Source organism: Zootoca vivipara, chromosome Z1 (assembly GCF_965207765.1).
Source record: "Zootoca vivipara chromosome Z1, rZooViv2.hap1.1, whole genome shotgun sequence".
NCBI lineage: Eukaryota > Metazoa > Chordata > Lepidosauria > Squamata > Lacertidae > Zootoca > Zootoca vivipara.
In genome coordinates, this window is record NC_142583.1 from 6,002,651 (window position 1) to 6,017,139 (window position 14,489).

The 14,489-nt window shown below is 44.7% G+C and overlaps 1 protein-coding gene across 1 annotated transcript in view; it reads right to left on the reverse strand.

Annotated features, from left to right (window-relative positions):
- Positions 1-14,489, reverse strand: part of ARID3B (AT-rich interaction domain 3B) — a 56,041-nt gene that overhangs the window by 17,857 nt on the left and 23,695 nt on the right. The window contains exons 3-4 of the mRNA XM_035112397.3: positions 13,926-13,997; positions 13,416-13,488 (exon numbers count right to left, since the gene is read on the reverse strand). Coding sequence (XP_034968288.2) covers positions 13,416-13,488; positions 13,926-13,997 — 145 coding nt within the window. The remainder of the gene's footprint in view (positions 1-13,415; positions 13,489-13,925; positions 13,998-14,489) is intronic.

Genomic DNA, 14,489 nt, shown 5'->3' on the forward strand with positions numbered 1-14,489 from the left:
AAATTAAAAGACAACAGCAGACATCCTACCATTAGTCTATACCAGGGGTTCCCAAATGTTTTTGGGACACTACCTACTTGGTTCCCATAAACTCATCCTCAATTCAAAACAGTAACAATTAATTGCAATTTTATTAAAATCCAATTCAAGCTATTTAGTTTAATTCATTCAACAAGACTGATCCACTGAGACCAGCTTTTCAAAGTCTGATAGTCATTTACACCAGTGTTTCTCAACCTTTTTTGGGCCACGGCACACTTGTTCCGTGAAAAAAATCACGAGGCACACCACCATTAACAAAGTTAAAAAATTTAACTCTGTGCCGCCCTATATTATAATTATGACTGTAAGAAACACTTGCCAAATATTGCTTTCCGGCGGGCTAGTGTTGTGTATTGGCGGCCGCCAGGCTCGTTTGCACTGAGCTTTGGGAAAGAGGAGGAGAAATATTGCTTTCCGGCGGGTCAGTGCTGTGTATTGGTGGCCGCCAGGCACGTGACAATGCAAATCGCCCTTCTCGTAGCCGCACGTCGCGGCACACCAGCCAGCGTCTCGCGGCACACTAGTGTGCCGCGGAACAGCGGTTGAGAAACACTGGGACAGAGCATTCCACCAGGTCGGAGCGATCACTGAAAAGGCCCTTGCCCTGGTAGAGGATAGTCTGACTTCCTTAGGGCCTGGGACCTCTAAACTATGGTTATTCATGGACCTTAAGGTCCTATGCGGGGCATACCAGGAGAGGCAGTCCCGTAAATACAAGGGCCCTAAGCCACAGGTTAACATCATTCTCAACTTTCTTTGCTCTAAATGCCTATGCCCAAAGAATATAGTTCTGCAACTAAAATGGCATATTTCAAGATAAGTGGTGCTCCAATCAAGGGGGCATTTATATTGCTCCGTTTACCCTTCCAACAAACTTTCCACCATTACCCAGTTTCCTGATACGATCCACTAATGGCTTTGAAATTTCAAAACCCAATAGAAAGTGTTGTCATATATTACCGGTATATTTAAAATATTTATATCCCACCCTGCATCGCATCATCTCAGGACTAGATGCAATAAAACAAGTACTTAATAGCAAACATACAAGCTAGTTTGCTAGGTAGGCTAGTTTAGTCATTAATAGAATCATAGAACTGTAGAGGTGGAAGGGACCCTGGGGGTCATTTAGTCCAACCCCCTGCAATGCACAAATTTCAACTAAAGATCCATGATAGATGGCCATTGAACCTCTGCTTAAAAACCTCCAGTAAAGGAGTGAACACCACCATCCGAGGCAGTCCGTTCCACTGTCAAACAGCTCTTACCATCAGAAAATTCTTCCTGATGTTTAGTTTGAATCTCCTTCCTTGTACAGTAACTTGAATCTATTCGTGCCCAGAACTGCACCCAGGACTGCAGGTGGGATTTGATCAAGGAAGAATAGAGCAATACTTCACTGAGCTGGCGTGAAGAATCTGTGCCGCTCCAGATGTTGTTGTTGGACTACAGCTCCTACCAGCCTCAGGCAGCATGGCCCAATGGTCAGGGATGGTGGGAGGTGTAGTCTAACAACATCCAGAGAGCCACAGATTCCCCACCTCTGGCCTAGAGCATTCTCTGTGGCTGCCCACATGGATGGAGTTGTGTTTTTGAGAGTCACTAAGCAAGAGTGCAACCTGCCAAGAGCTATCAGTAATAGCAGAAATATGTAATACCAAGACTTTTCTTTTTAGATATACTTTTAACCTCCATATGATGCAGTTTTGTTTTATTTGTATCATTCTTCCTGATGAAATTATATATTTTTACGAGAGCTCTCTCCTTTGAGAACTTGTTTTAGTTTAAGAACAGATGTAAAAACAAACAAACAAACAAACTTGGGGCTGATACACTGGGAATATACCACACTGCACCACAATGTCTTATGCTTGAAATCTGAATTCTGTGTTTTGTTTTTTTCATACCATTTTTTAGTTGAAAGAATGAATTAATGTTACAAATGTGGCTTTTTAAAAAATTGCTTTGGTGTTCCCTGGGGTTGAAAAGCAGTCTATAAACAAAATACCAATCAGCCAGCCACCAATAATGCCTAAAAAAACCCATCTGAAATCAGAGGAGGTCCAAGGATATGCTTGTGATTCAATGTCTTTGTGAAAGTCACTGCTCCCTCTGACTAAATAAATAAGGACCAGCAAACATATGCAAATGTTATTTGTTAGCACTGATTCTTTGTGCAAAACTTCTATGTAATAATAATAATAATAATAATAATAATAGCAGAAAGCAAAGCCCAAATAGCACTACTCATTTTAAAAGAACTGCATCAGTATTTGCTTGGCCTTGGGTAACAGATGTGAACAGTGCATTAACTTCCTATACAGTGATATTTTTTAAATAAACCACATGGGCTATATGTGTATTTGAAATCCACAATACAAATATGTGTTAGGAAAATAGGAAGTTGCCTGTACAGAGTTATAGTCATGCATCTACACCAGAGTTGAGGAACTCCAGCCCAGGGGCCAATCTTGGCCTGCCAGGGAGTCCAATCTGACCAGTTCCCCCCACACCACACCCACCTGTCAATCAGCTGACTGTGTTGGGAGACATCAGCTGTGGGGTGGGGTCAATTATGTGTTGGCAGCCCCAGCCAGTTTCCAACAGGGAAGTAAGCAGCAGACAGACAAAGCAGGATTTAACCTCTGTTTTATCAGCTGATAAGCAGGCATTAAATCCTGCTGGGTGCTGTTTCTCCAGCACATGCCCGGCATCTGCTTGCCTAGGTTTGTTTGTTTGTTTATTCTCCATGGTGTTTAATGAATGATCAGTTTTATTCTGGTATTTCCTCTGCTTTTAGTGCTTGTTTTCCAGGTTTTAATACCGTGTTGCATTTACTTAACATGGACAGCTTAATTTTAAATGCACAATAAAAAAATTCCTTCAGTAGCACCTTAAAGACCAACTAAGTTTTTATTTTGGTATGAGCTTTCGTGTGCATGCACACTTCTTAAATGCACAGTTCATAGCTGTCAAGTTCTCCCTTTTTTTAAGGGAAATTCCCTTATGATGAATAGGCTTCCTCGCGAGAAAAGGGAAAACTTGACAGCTATGACAGTTTGGTGCTTATTTGAAAGACTGAACAAAAGCCATTTAAAAAAATATTTTAAAAATAGATTTAACAGTAAAGGGAAAGCAGACTCCATTCTCCATTCCGGTGCTGTTTTGGATGCTTGAGCCTTTCACAGGTGGAGACTGAGAGAAGCAAACAAGGCACAGTAAGTGTGGAAAGGTTCCTCGTACAGCCCTCAACAGCCTGCCTTCCCAGCCCCCTGGTAGGAAGAGAAAGGCGTTAAGTCTTTATTGGAAGCCCCCAGCGCTGAACAGGAAAGGCTGAGAAACGAGCATCATGGGACAGAGACAGAGGCTGAGCAGATCCTTTCACGGCCGGCTGCGAGGCTTGTCAGGGCCCATGATGGATTACTGTCATCTGGCAGTGGGGGGATTAATGATCTGGGGGTCAGAGGGGAGAATTCCAGAGGGAAAGGTCACTGACCGGGGGGCACGGGGCAGGACTTGTTGCCTTTTGATGGCAAGCTCATTTCTACTGTACTTTCCAGTGTGTGTCTCTCTATTCCGACAGCACACAGGGACCTCTTGGTTTGCGGCGATGCAGACAGAGGGGTCAACCTCTTGCCAGCAAAGGGAGTGGGCTGTTTCCTCTGCCCTTACATTCTGCATGCACTTCCCCTTTTCACTAACAGAGGACCCCCCCCCCCCGCGCTTCACCCCTGCTGCTACATGATCCCAAGCCACCTCACCTCTGATACAGGGTAATCAAAATCAGATGGAGCCCTGGGCACAGATAATAAACAGCAGCCCAAGGAGTCTGCTTTCAGGCGCAGGGGACAACAGAGGCTTTTCTGAGTCCAGAACTGGAGATGACAAAATGTCTACAGCCTGGAGAGAAGAATAATTCTCCAGGGCTCTGTGCCAGCAATTTAAAATATAAAACATAAAATTCTCCCGGACTCTGCGTTCACCATCTGAGCCCCTTCTTTGTGTGCCTCCTCCACGTGAGGGGGGCAACATGAGAACGGGCCTTTTCTGTAGTGGCTCTCCCCCCAGGGAGCTTCAGCTGGCACCTTCAGCTGGCACCTTCATCACACACCTTTAGGCACCAGGCAAAAACATCCCTCTTCAACCAGGCCTCTGGCTTATTAATAGTACTCTACACCCTTTCAAATGTGTCTGTGGGAAGGGTGGTGGTATTGTTCTGCCGTTTTGTTTTACTTATTTATTTGTTTTTATCCTGTATTTTATTCTGCGAACCGCCATGAGATCTTATGAAGGGCAGTATATAAATCTAATCTAATCTAAAATAAATAAATGAAGCTTAGTTGCTGCAACAGACTTGCATGCATACTTGACTCCCTGCCCCAAATTGGCATGTTTGGGACCTTGATGGAAAGATCTCCAGGATGGCAAAGGTGCTACCTGAACTGTGGTGCTTGGTGCCCAACTCCACCAAAGGTAGGGCAAAATTAAGAAAGGTATTTGCTGTCACAAGCAAACAGGCTGGTGGCAAATATTGTGCACCCAACAGGATGTCCCCTGCCAAATAAGGTGGCATGTCTGTGGTTCCTAGGCAGCTGCGCATCCAGGCAGCTTAGCTTTGAGACCATGACTCTATTTTAAAGGAAAGGAGATTCCAGTGGATGGGTGACACCTATCCAATTTACAGCAGAACGTAAGAACACCAGCTAATTGCCACATGCTGTTATGAGGTAGCCAACGTGCTGCCTGGCAGATGCTGTGGGCCTACAGCTCCCATCCAACCCAGCCAGCACAGGTAATGGTCAAAGGAGGTGGCAACTGTGAGCCAGCAAAATTGGGAGGGCTTCATGCTGACTACACCTGTGCTAAGCAGAGGGGCGAGGCCTGCCTATGAGAGATGTGTACTGAAATCCTACCTTTGCCATGAGCTCTATGCATGGCAGCCTGGTGCCCTCCATACAATCTGGAGTACAATTTCCATCAGCCTTGACCACTGGCCTTCATGGATGTGGCTGATGGAAACTGTAGTCCAGCAACAGCTGGAAGGCACCAGGGTGGGGAAGACGCATATCATGTCTTGGGATAGATTACTCTACCCATCTGCCAGGGATACTTTAGTTGAGATTTCTGCATTGCAGGGGGATGGACTAGCTAACTCTTGGGGTCCCCTCCCAACTCTACCATTCTATGATTCTATGGCTCCCTCTGACCGCCAGTTGTCCATCCACAAAGTACAAAAAGTTAAGACTACAAAGTACCCCGCAAAATGCTCCTAGAGAGACATGGTAACAAAGGCCTGATAGTCCTATCACCATAGGACAGAAAAAAAGAAACACTGATAACACGATGCCCTTCCTTCTCACTGCTCAGCAGCCTACATACTTTTCTAGAAAAAACAAAACAAAAAACTTCCTATTGAATCTCAACATTGGCTAGGAAGAGTGTGTGGTAGGCTTAATGGGCATGCAAAAGGATCACGACCAGGAGACCTGGATCCTTTGCTCTCTGTTAGCTTAGCCTGAAAATTTACCAAAACTCCACTCTTCTACTCTGTGCCACAATTCTGCCTCCCCAAAAACGGAGTCAATGTCATAGTACAATCAAGTCTTACACACATTTAACTTGCACAATTTCAGCCAGACATGGTTATTATTACCGTATTACTATTTATTGAATTTATATACCGCCCTACACCCAGAGGGTAAATGTCGCCAGTTGAAATCCAGCAAATTAACACAAGCAAGGCAGAGGACTTAAAAGTTATTTTTGCTCCAGGGTTTCCTGGTGGAAAACAGCTTTTCTGGGATGCTCTTGCGAGATCTCGCAGGGCCATCAGAGCTTCTGAGAGATGTTGCACAAGCATCCTTAGCCTTCTGGAGCAGGTGTGCTGGGCAGCCCTTCCTAGCAAGCATGGTAAAGAACTTAAATACTCTTTTTGCACTGGGAAAACTGTCTCAGATAGATTTTAAAAAGAATTAAGCAAACTGTAGGTGAACTGGCCTATCAGTGGCTACTCTAGCTAAGATAGAAGCTCCATATTCAGAGTTAGTGTACCTCTGAACACCAGTTGAGGCAGTAGGGAGACAGTTATGGTGGCAGGGGTGGGGATGGGGATTAGGGTCTTTCATTCCTGCTTGTGCGCTTTCTGGAAGCACTTGTGAGGAAACTCTTTCTGATTTGTCACCTCCCATATCTGTTGTATGCCCCAACAATGCAGGATACCTTGCTGATGGGAAAAACTTTTCAGTGGCAGCACCCCAATTTTGCAGTTCCCTCCCAAAGGAAGATGGTCCCATGCTAGACCCCTTTTAGGTCTCGTCTCCCTCTGCTTTTAATGGTTTTTTAAAAAATGATACTGAAAGTATTAAATTTTGCTCTTCTTTGTTTTAACACTCTGGTTTATTTCAAGTTATTGTTTAAGATTTGTATTTGTGATTGGCTTTTAAAATAATCTTGGGCCCAATGAGGGCCAAATGTGGTTTTGAAAAGCTTTAACAAGTAAAAGAAACATGGTGCTTGGGGGAAGTGACTGGAGGTCCTGGAGGAATTGCTACCATCTGTTTTTACCGGTTGCTGGAAACCACAGGAGGGGAGAAAGCTCTTGTGCTCAGGTCCAGCTTGCTTGTTTCCCGGAAGAGGCATCTCTTTGGCCACTATGAGAACAGGATCCTGGACTAGATGGGCCACTGGCCAGATCCAGCAGGCTCTTCTTAAGTTTTTATGTCACAAGCGACAAAGAGCAACCAATCCTGCATACTTTGCCAGGTGCTACCTCAATGTTCCAATAAAGGGCCAGAAATGTTCCAGATCAGCCTTCTACAACCTGGTGCCCTGCAGATGCTCTGGACTTCCACTTCCATCAGACGCAGCTGACGTCTGTTGCCAAAATCTCTGTGCATGTGGCAAAGCAAGAAGTTACAGGCTCTGCCCTTAGGACTTGTTTGAAAGGTAATAAAATACAGTCCGGAGAGAAAGAAGCCCTCTCTGCCTGTCTGCCCCCCCCCCCCAATCCCACAGCAGCCCTCATCACTTATCCCATGCCCCAAGCCCCTTGTCTAGTTCCACAGTGAATCTTCACACCTCCTGATGTGATAGTCATTACCTGATCTGCTAACCTGTGGGCCCTCACATATGTTTATCAAAGTGGGAGCTGGGAAGGAGAGCAATTAATCATGTTCTATTTGATGTGAGGCTCAGTTCTTATCTGCACCCATGGAAATGCCATTGGGCTCTGCTTCCCCTTCACCCCCTGAATAACACAAGCCTGACAGATTGCTCCTGCTTATTAGATGAGCTGCCAAACTGAAGGCTACTTAACAGGCACCTGTGTCCTTGTGTCAAGGCGACCCACCCAGTCAAAGTTGCCTAATCTGTGCCGATGCACCCACTATGTCCCAACACTACTCCCTAGGCCCATTCTGATGGAGTTTGTTCACGTTAAGCCTCGCTAGTGTTCAGTTGCTCAATGGCTACTGGCACAGCTGGGTTCAATATACTTCACGCTCATAACATCTTTACCAGATGTTCAACAGCTCTGCTACTGGTGGGGTTCTCACCCCTCTGACCCTTGAACTAACTCCCCCAGCGATATCTGAAGCAGAAACACAATTTTTCAAGAAGTTAAAGCAGATCCATTGATGTCTTAAAGGCTTAAATGGGCAGGCTTGAGCCCACTGGCTTCAGATATGAAGCAAAGGCCTCCACAGGCATGTTGGCGAAGAGGCCCTCTTTTTCCTTCAGCACTCAAGAGGCTCAGCCTCATCGTGTGGCCTGAGTGCCCAGCATTAAATTAGTAAAGCACACTAACTGAAACATCTGAACAGAAGTCATCAGCACTAAAGCTGGATGGGGAAAGGGTCCAAGGGTATCCCTAGCAAGACAAGAAGATGGAAGTATCTTCATGTGACTTACCTTAAAGAAAGCTAAGTGTGGATGAATGGAAGTTCAGACTCATAATAAGGAGCTATGCTAACGTGAGAGGTACGCTGCTACGAAGTGAAACAGGGCACTGAGATTTCTGTGATGAGCAAGAGCCCACAAATTCCGAAGACTGGCAGTCAACAACAAGAACAAAATGCACACTCCTGTGCAACGTAGCTCTTCTCATGAGGGGAAAAGCCTTTATTGCAATTATTGGTTTCAGAGGCATTCCAAGATCCTGTTCTGTGCCTTCAGCTTTCAGGCACGTGGGTAGGGGGGCAGCACTTGTTGCTGTCATACCTAGCCCCAGAGGTTCAAAATGCAGAGAAGCATCTTGCAATTGAGCTCCAGAGAAAGGTGGGAGATCTTGCTGGTATGAACCATTGATACCAAAAGTCCTCCCTGCTTGCACCTAATTCACACTTGGAAAGAGACTGGCACTTCTACATAGTTATAAAAGGCTCCTTCTGAGAGAAATTCCAAGGAGCAAGCTGTTTTACAGCACTCCATTCTGTATGTTCCTTCCTTCTTACTTAGTACTTAAAGTATCCGAAAGCTGGAATCGGTGAATGGCTTAACTCTCTCTGAAGCCATGACTTCCTTTCCAAATTCCTCAAGGCAGCGCCACAGAAGGCTCCACAGCAAAAGCCTAATGGAATAGCATCTTCCAAGCTCAGAGATGGAAAAGGTAGCAAATAACAGTGTATATGGTAAAAAAAAACCTTCCACTTTTCATCAGTATTCTTCTCTTATATTTTCCATACAAATACAAATACTCCAAGTTTATAATATCAACCAATTGCCCACAGCAGCAAATAACTGAATTTTAGTATCACAATAGTTCAGAGCTCAGGGGTTTGAAAAGACAGGGGAATTTTGCACTAGTTTTAGTTCAAAGCAACAGAGCACAATTTCCTTATTTCTTTGCTCATCACTAATCTCCTCCAGGACCCACAACAGAAAGTCCACAACACCATTGTAAGGAATTTGTATAGCAGAATTAAGGTAAACATGCTCCTGTTAGCTCACTTGATTTGGCCTGCTACTGAAGGAGAAATATCGGCAATATTCAGACTCTAGGATATCCTCCAGGTAGCAAAAACTTAGTGGTGAAGCTGCAGGAAAGAAAAGGGGGGGAAGGAGGTATTAAGGGTATTCCCTAGACAGGCTTGATAAGTGCCACTGCTGCCTGGAGATAAAAGAACCCCCTGCCAAACGCTTTCATCAATATCAGTATTTGCTGCAAGCTTTTCCACATCTGAAAACATGCAGATAAGGCATACAACAGCAGGAAAACATTAAAACCACACGCTTGGGCTTACAAAGCCTCTTCTATGTATATATACATCAAACTCAGAACGGACAAGCCATCTGGGAAAACTAAGGTCACGTAGGAAACCTTGAACAGCAGCAGAATGGCACAATCAGAAGCATTTTATGAGATCTTCACAAAGGAGGAACTTAAATGAACAAAACAGTTTTCCTGGCAACACCACCATTTGCAATCCAGCATCCTCGCCTTCTTGGGAATTGATGCACACCCATATTCCCAATGTAGCGTAGTTTATTTGCCTGGAAAACAACCTATATTTTCCAGAAGATTTCTAAAGAAATCCAGATAATGGTATTCTGATATAATGGTTCTGTTGGACATTGTGAGAATAAGATGCTGAGCTAGCAGAAGAATGGAAGGGGAAAGCTAATGCAGTCAGGCCCTTCTTCATGTGTCTCCTCCACGAGAGGTCCAGAGGGGGGTGACACAAGAATAGGCCTTTTCTGCGGTGGCCCCCCATTTGAGGAATGCTCTGGCCAGGGAGTCTCACCTGGCACTTTCATTATATATCTTTAAGATCCAGGCAAAAATGTTTTTCTATAACCAGGGCTTTGGCTGATTAAACATTATATGTCTTTGGGGGGGTTATTTTGTTTGTTCTTGCTCTTGTTTCATTATACATTTTGTATTTTTATGTTGTGAACCACCCCATGGTCTTCAGACGGTATACAAATTTAATAAATAATAAATGAACACAAAGCCTATAGCTTGAACCTAAGACTAATTTCATAGGATGTGGAACTCCCTGCCCCTGGAGATGCTTGCTCACATTTCCCCCCAAAGCCTACTGAAGAAGTTTAAGCAAACCTGAACAGCTTGCCTGGTGAAATTTGAGGCATTGGCCCCTGTTGCTTGGACTATTTTTATGGTGCTTGCCTTACTTTAATTATTTGTTTTACTGTGTTCCTGTTTTTACTACTGTATATGATTACTACATGAGCCACTCTGAGCATTTCCTCAGATGTGGAAAGACAGGATAGAAATATATTTCACAAATAAACACTGGATCAAGGTGACTAGCTACTAGCCATGATGACTATGTTCTACCTCCAGCTGATGGGATTTACAAGCGGGGAGAGGCCTGGAGCACCTACATCCTGCTTGTGGGCTTCCCATAGAGCAGGGTCCCCAAACTAAGGCCCGGGGGCCGGATGCGGCCCAATCACCTTCTAAATCCGGCCCGCGGACAGTCCAGGAATCAGCATGTTTTTACATTAGTAGAATGTGTCCTTTTATTTAAAATGCATCTCTGGGTTATTTGTGGGGCCTGAATGGTGTTTTTACATGAGTAGAATGTGTCCTTTTATTTAAAATGCATCTCTAGGTTATTTGTGGGGCATAGGAATTAGTTCATATTTCCCCCCAAAATATAGTCCGGCCCCCCACAAGGTCTGAGGGACAGTGGACTGGCCCCCTACTGAAAAAGTTTGCTGACCCCTGCCATAGAGGCATCTAGTTGGCCACTGTAAGAACAGGATGCTGGACTAGTTGGGTCTGATCCAGAAGCCAGGCTCTTATATTCTTGCAATGAATTACCTTGTTTAAGCTTTGAACTATAGCTCAAGTTCCGTCACAGGCAGCCTCGATAAGCAGAGGAAAACAGCTGTTGGGGCGCATGAGTATAGTAAGTGAGCTCCCAAAGTCATGATCATCACATGTCAGTTCTCTCACACAACAGCCACCAAATCATCCAGGAGGGTTGTAAGCAGAAACTCTCTTCCCCATGCCCCACCTCTAAAAATCCCTACTTGACACAGAATTTTGTAGGGAAGACAATACTAGGAAGGGGGAGGCTGCCTACACACTTTTTGCGGAGGGTCTAACAAAGCCTGGTGTTTTCTCTCTCCTTAATAAATTACTTTTCTGGCATTGCCCCTTTCTGTATTTATTGTGTGTTTTGAGAAACAACGATTCTCTGACAACAACTCTCTGACAAGGGGAAGTGTATGACAGCACTGGGCACTATCGTAAGGGCTGTCACATGGAAGATGGAGCAAGCATGTTTACTCCTGCCCCAGAGGGTAGGACTCAAACCAATGACTTCAAGTTACAAGAAAGGAAATTCCAACTAAACATCAGGAAGAACTCTCTGACAATCAAGAACTGTTCAATAGTGAAACGTTCCCCCTTGGGAGATTGTGAGCTCTCCTTCCTTGGAGGTTTTAAGAAGAGGTTGGATGGCCAACTGTAGTTGAGATTCCTGCATTGCAGGGGCTTGGACTTGATGACCCTTGGGGTCCCTTCTAACTCTACAATTCTATAGAAATAGAGAATCATAACTTTGTAGAGTCGGAAGGGACCACGAGCATCATCTAGTCCAACCCCTACAATGCAGGAATCTTTTGCCCAGCATGGGGCTCGAACCCATGACTCTGAGATGAAGAGTCTCATGCTCTACAGCAGGCATAGGCAAACTCAGCCCTCCAGATGTTTTGAGACTACAATTCCCATCATCCCTGACCACTGGTTCTGTTAGCTAGGGATGATGGGAGTTGTAGTCCAAAATCATCTGGAGGGCCGAGTTTGCCTAGGCCTGCTCTACAGACTGAACCATCCAATTTGATGGTTTGATGGTAGCAGTAGCTCCACTCCTCTGAAATTTGTTGTTTTAATCCATTTTTTAACTCATGTAACTTCATGCACAAGGGACAAGGACGTCGGTTGCTTAACAAAACCTCAGCCATAACACCTGAGTAGATCTCAGGAAGTCTGCTGGCCCTAAAACAGATGAGAGGGCTTTTGCAGAAATGCAATTCTCCAAGGCAACCTTTCATCTTCAGGATAGCCCAAGAAAGGGACGACGTCTTCATGAATCCAAAACAGAGTCCTATAATTTGAAAGCATTGGCTAAAGGTTGACGAACCAGTTCCATTTATTCTCATTTCTCTATTTTAGTGTCACAGAGGGGGCAATCTCCACCCTCCCCAGTGTGTTAAAGCCTTCCTCTCCTCTCTCGTCATTACTGCCACTGAAGAGGCATTTTATCACTTGCAGGTGCAGCTGCTTTGTGGCAACCTGCTGTGCTCAGAGGAGGCCCACACATTTGATCTGCATTAGGCCTGATGCAGCGGAGCATTGGACACAAATAGCCTGTCAGGGGATGGTATCCAGGGCCAGGGCTTTTCATCCTCAATTCTTTTTTCAGGAGCTCATGTGAAATCTGCTGTTTGTCTTTCACACTGGGCCCCTAAGATCAATCTTCAACTTACCAGCCTGTGCTGATTCAACCTACAATACTGGTGCCACCTAGGAAAGGATGAGCAGCTTGTTCAACTTCAGAAATCTATCTAGAGCTAAAAGATCCTCACAGCAACCCTTCATTTTGTGACTGATGCAAGCAAAACACACTACAGACAACAGAGGTTATGTTTTTGCTTCCAAATTTAGTGGCACTAAGCAGGGAGGAGATTCGTTGTATTTATTTGACAGTAATAGAAAAACCTGTTTTTTATGGGTTCCCTTAGCTGTTGAGATTGTTTAGAAGCCTCTTCCGCCGCCCCCCACCCAAGCGCTCTCTCTCTCTCTCTCTCTCTCTCTCACACACACACACACACACACAGCTTCTTTTCTTTGCTCCATTAAGAACATTTGCTATTTAAATACTTCAACATACATTCTACCATGAGAACAAGAAACTTGTGGTTGCAGGGTGAGGCACATTTACCTAACAGACCTCTTGCTTCTACTTGGGTTGGTGTAGGGGAAATGGAAACCCACGTATGTGCAAATGCTGTCATTCCTGCGGTTTCCTTTCCTCCTATCCTCTTTCCATTCCTGCTGTCAATGTTTACACTGTAACTGCCTCACAACAGGTCTCAATAATAATGAGCCTATCCTTGTTTCAAACCAAGTCTGGAAGGGGAGAAATGACAGTATCTCTTTGACTCAAGCTTCAACTAAGATGTCTGTTTCATGGGATTCTCTTTCATAACTCTCCACCTTCGAAGCAGCAGGTACTGTTTCCTCTTCTCCCCACCCACCAAGAAACAAAATCTCCGAAGCCAATCCAAGCAGCAGCTTCATTGGAAGGGCTCCAATTCTAGCACAGGACACTAGCAGGTGTATTCCTCTGTGTGACTTTTCAGGTTATCGAAACAAAACTCAGCGTAAGAGTTCTACTCACCCCTCTTCTGCATAAAAATGAAGAGGTCATCCAAGAACTTCTTCCGTTCAGGATCACCATCCAGTTCATACAACTGGGGAATAAAGCAAGTAGATTATAATTCATGCTGGGTTGGGTTTGGAAGGAAAAACAAGTCAACCCAGACATATGGTGAATTTGGGCTGTATCTTTCTTTGGACCTTGAAATCTAGTTTGTTGGATTCCCTTCCAGCTGCAGAACCATACCAGGGATTAACACATTCTTCACTGCAATGGGCTGCATTGAGCACTGCTGTTTGTGTAACAGGACTTCCCCTTATCCTCCCCTCAAGCCCACCCCACCAGTGCCCCCTCAAATTCCGCTCCAGATTTTTGGGTGCGTTGGGAGCTACAGTGGGGAGGAGAGGATAAAGTCTTGTGTGAGTGAAAGCAGGCTCAACGCAGCATCAGATACACCCTAAAGAAAGCAACTCAAATGTTGTTTTCCCACTAGGCTCAAATGTACACTCAAACTCAAGTCATTGCACTGACCTTGGCAAAGTCTCGAGATACCTCTCTTCCTCTGCTGCCATCAGCTTCTTCATTCCAGCTCAGGCTCCCATTCTAAAGAAGAAAATGAACAAAGAGGCAGTGATTAAAAGGTAAAACACTAATGGGTTATTTACAACAGAGGAAGCATTTAGGTCAAGAGACAGGAAATCCTAACTGCTACAGCCACCTTCTGTGGGTCAACATCAGCAAGAACTAAGAGTTGAATTCAGAGAAGACCTCCCCCCTGCTCAAGGAAGGGCGATTTCTGACTTTGTTCTGGAACAGTGCATATGAAAAGCAACTGGTTTTTCAATTTGCACAAACTCTTTTCAAGCCCTTTACATGGCCTGCTAGATTATATGGGTTACACTCCCCCCCCCCATTGTAATGGAACCACAAGACACACCATGTGCACCTTGCCTCAACCCTATATTAAGCATCTTGCGTTCAAGCAAACCCCTGAACACTATTTAACATGTACCCACATTGTGATTATGTGAACCCTTAACTTCATGGGTCTGAGGTGCAGTTGCCCTCCCACTAGAATCTGCTCCCACTGTAGAC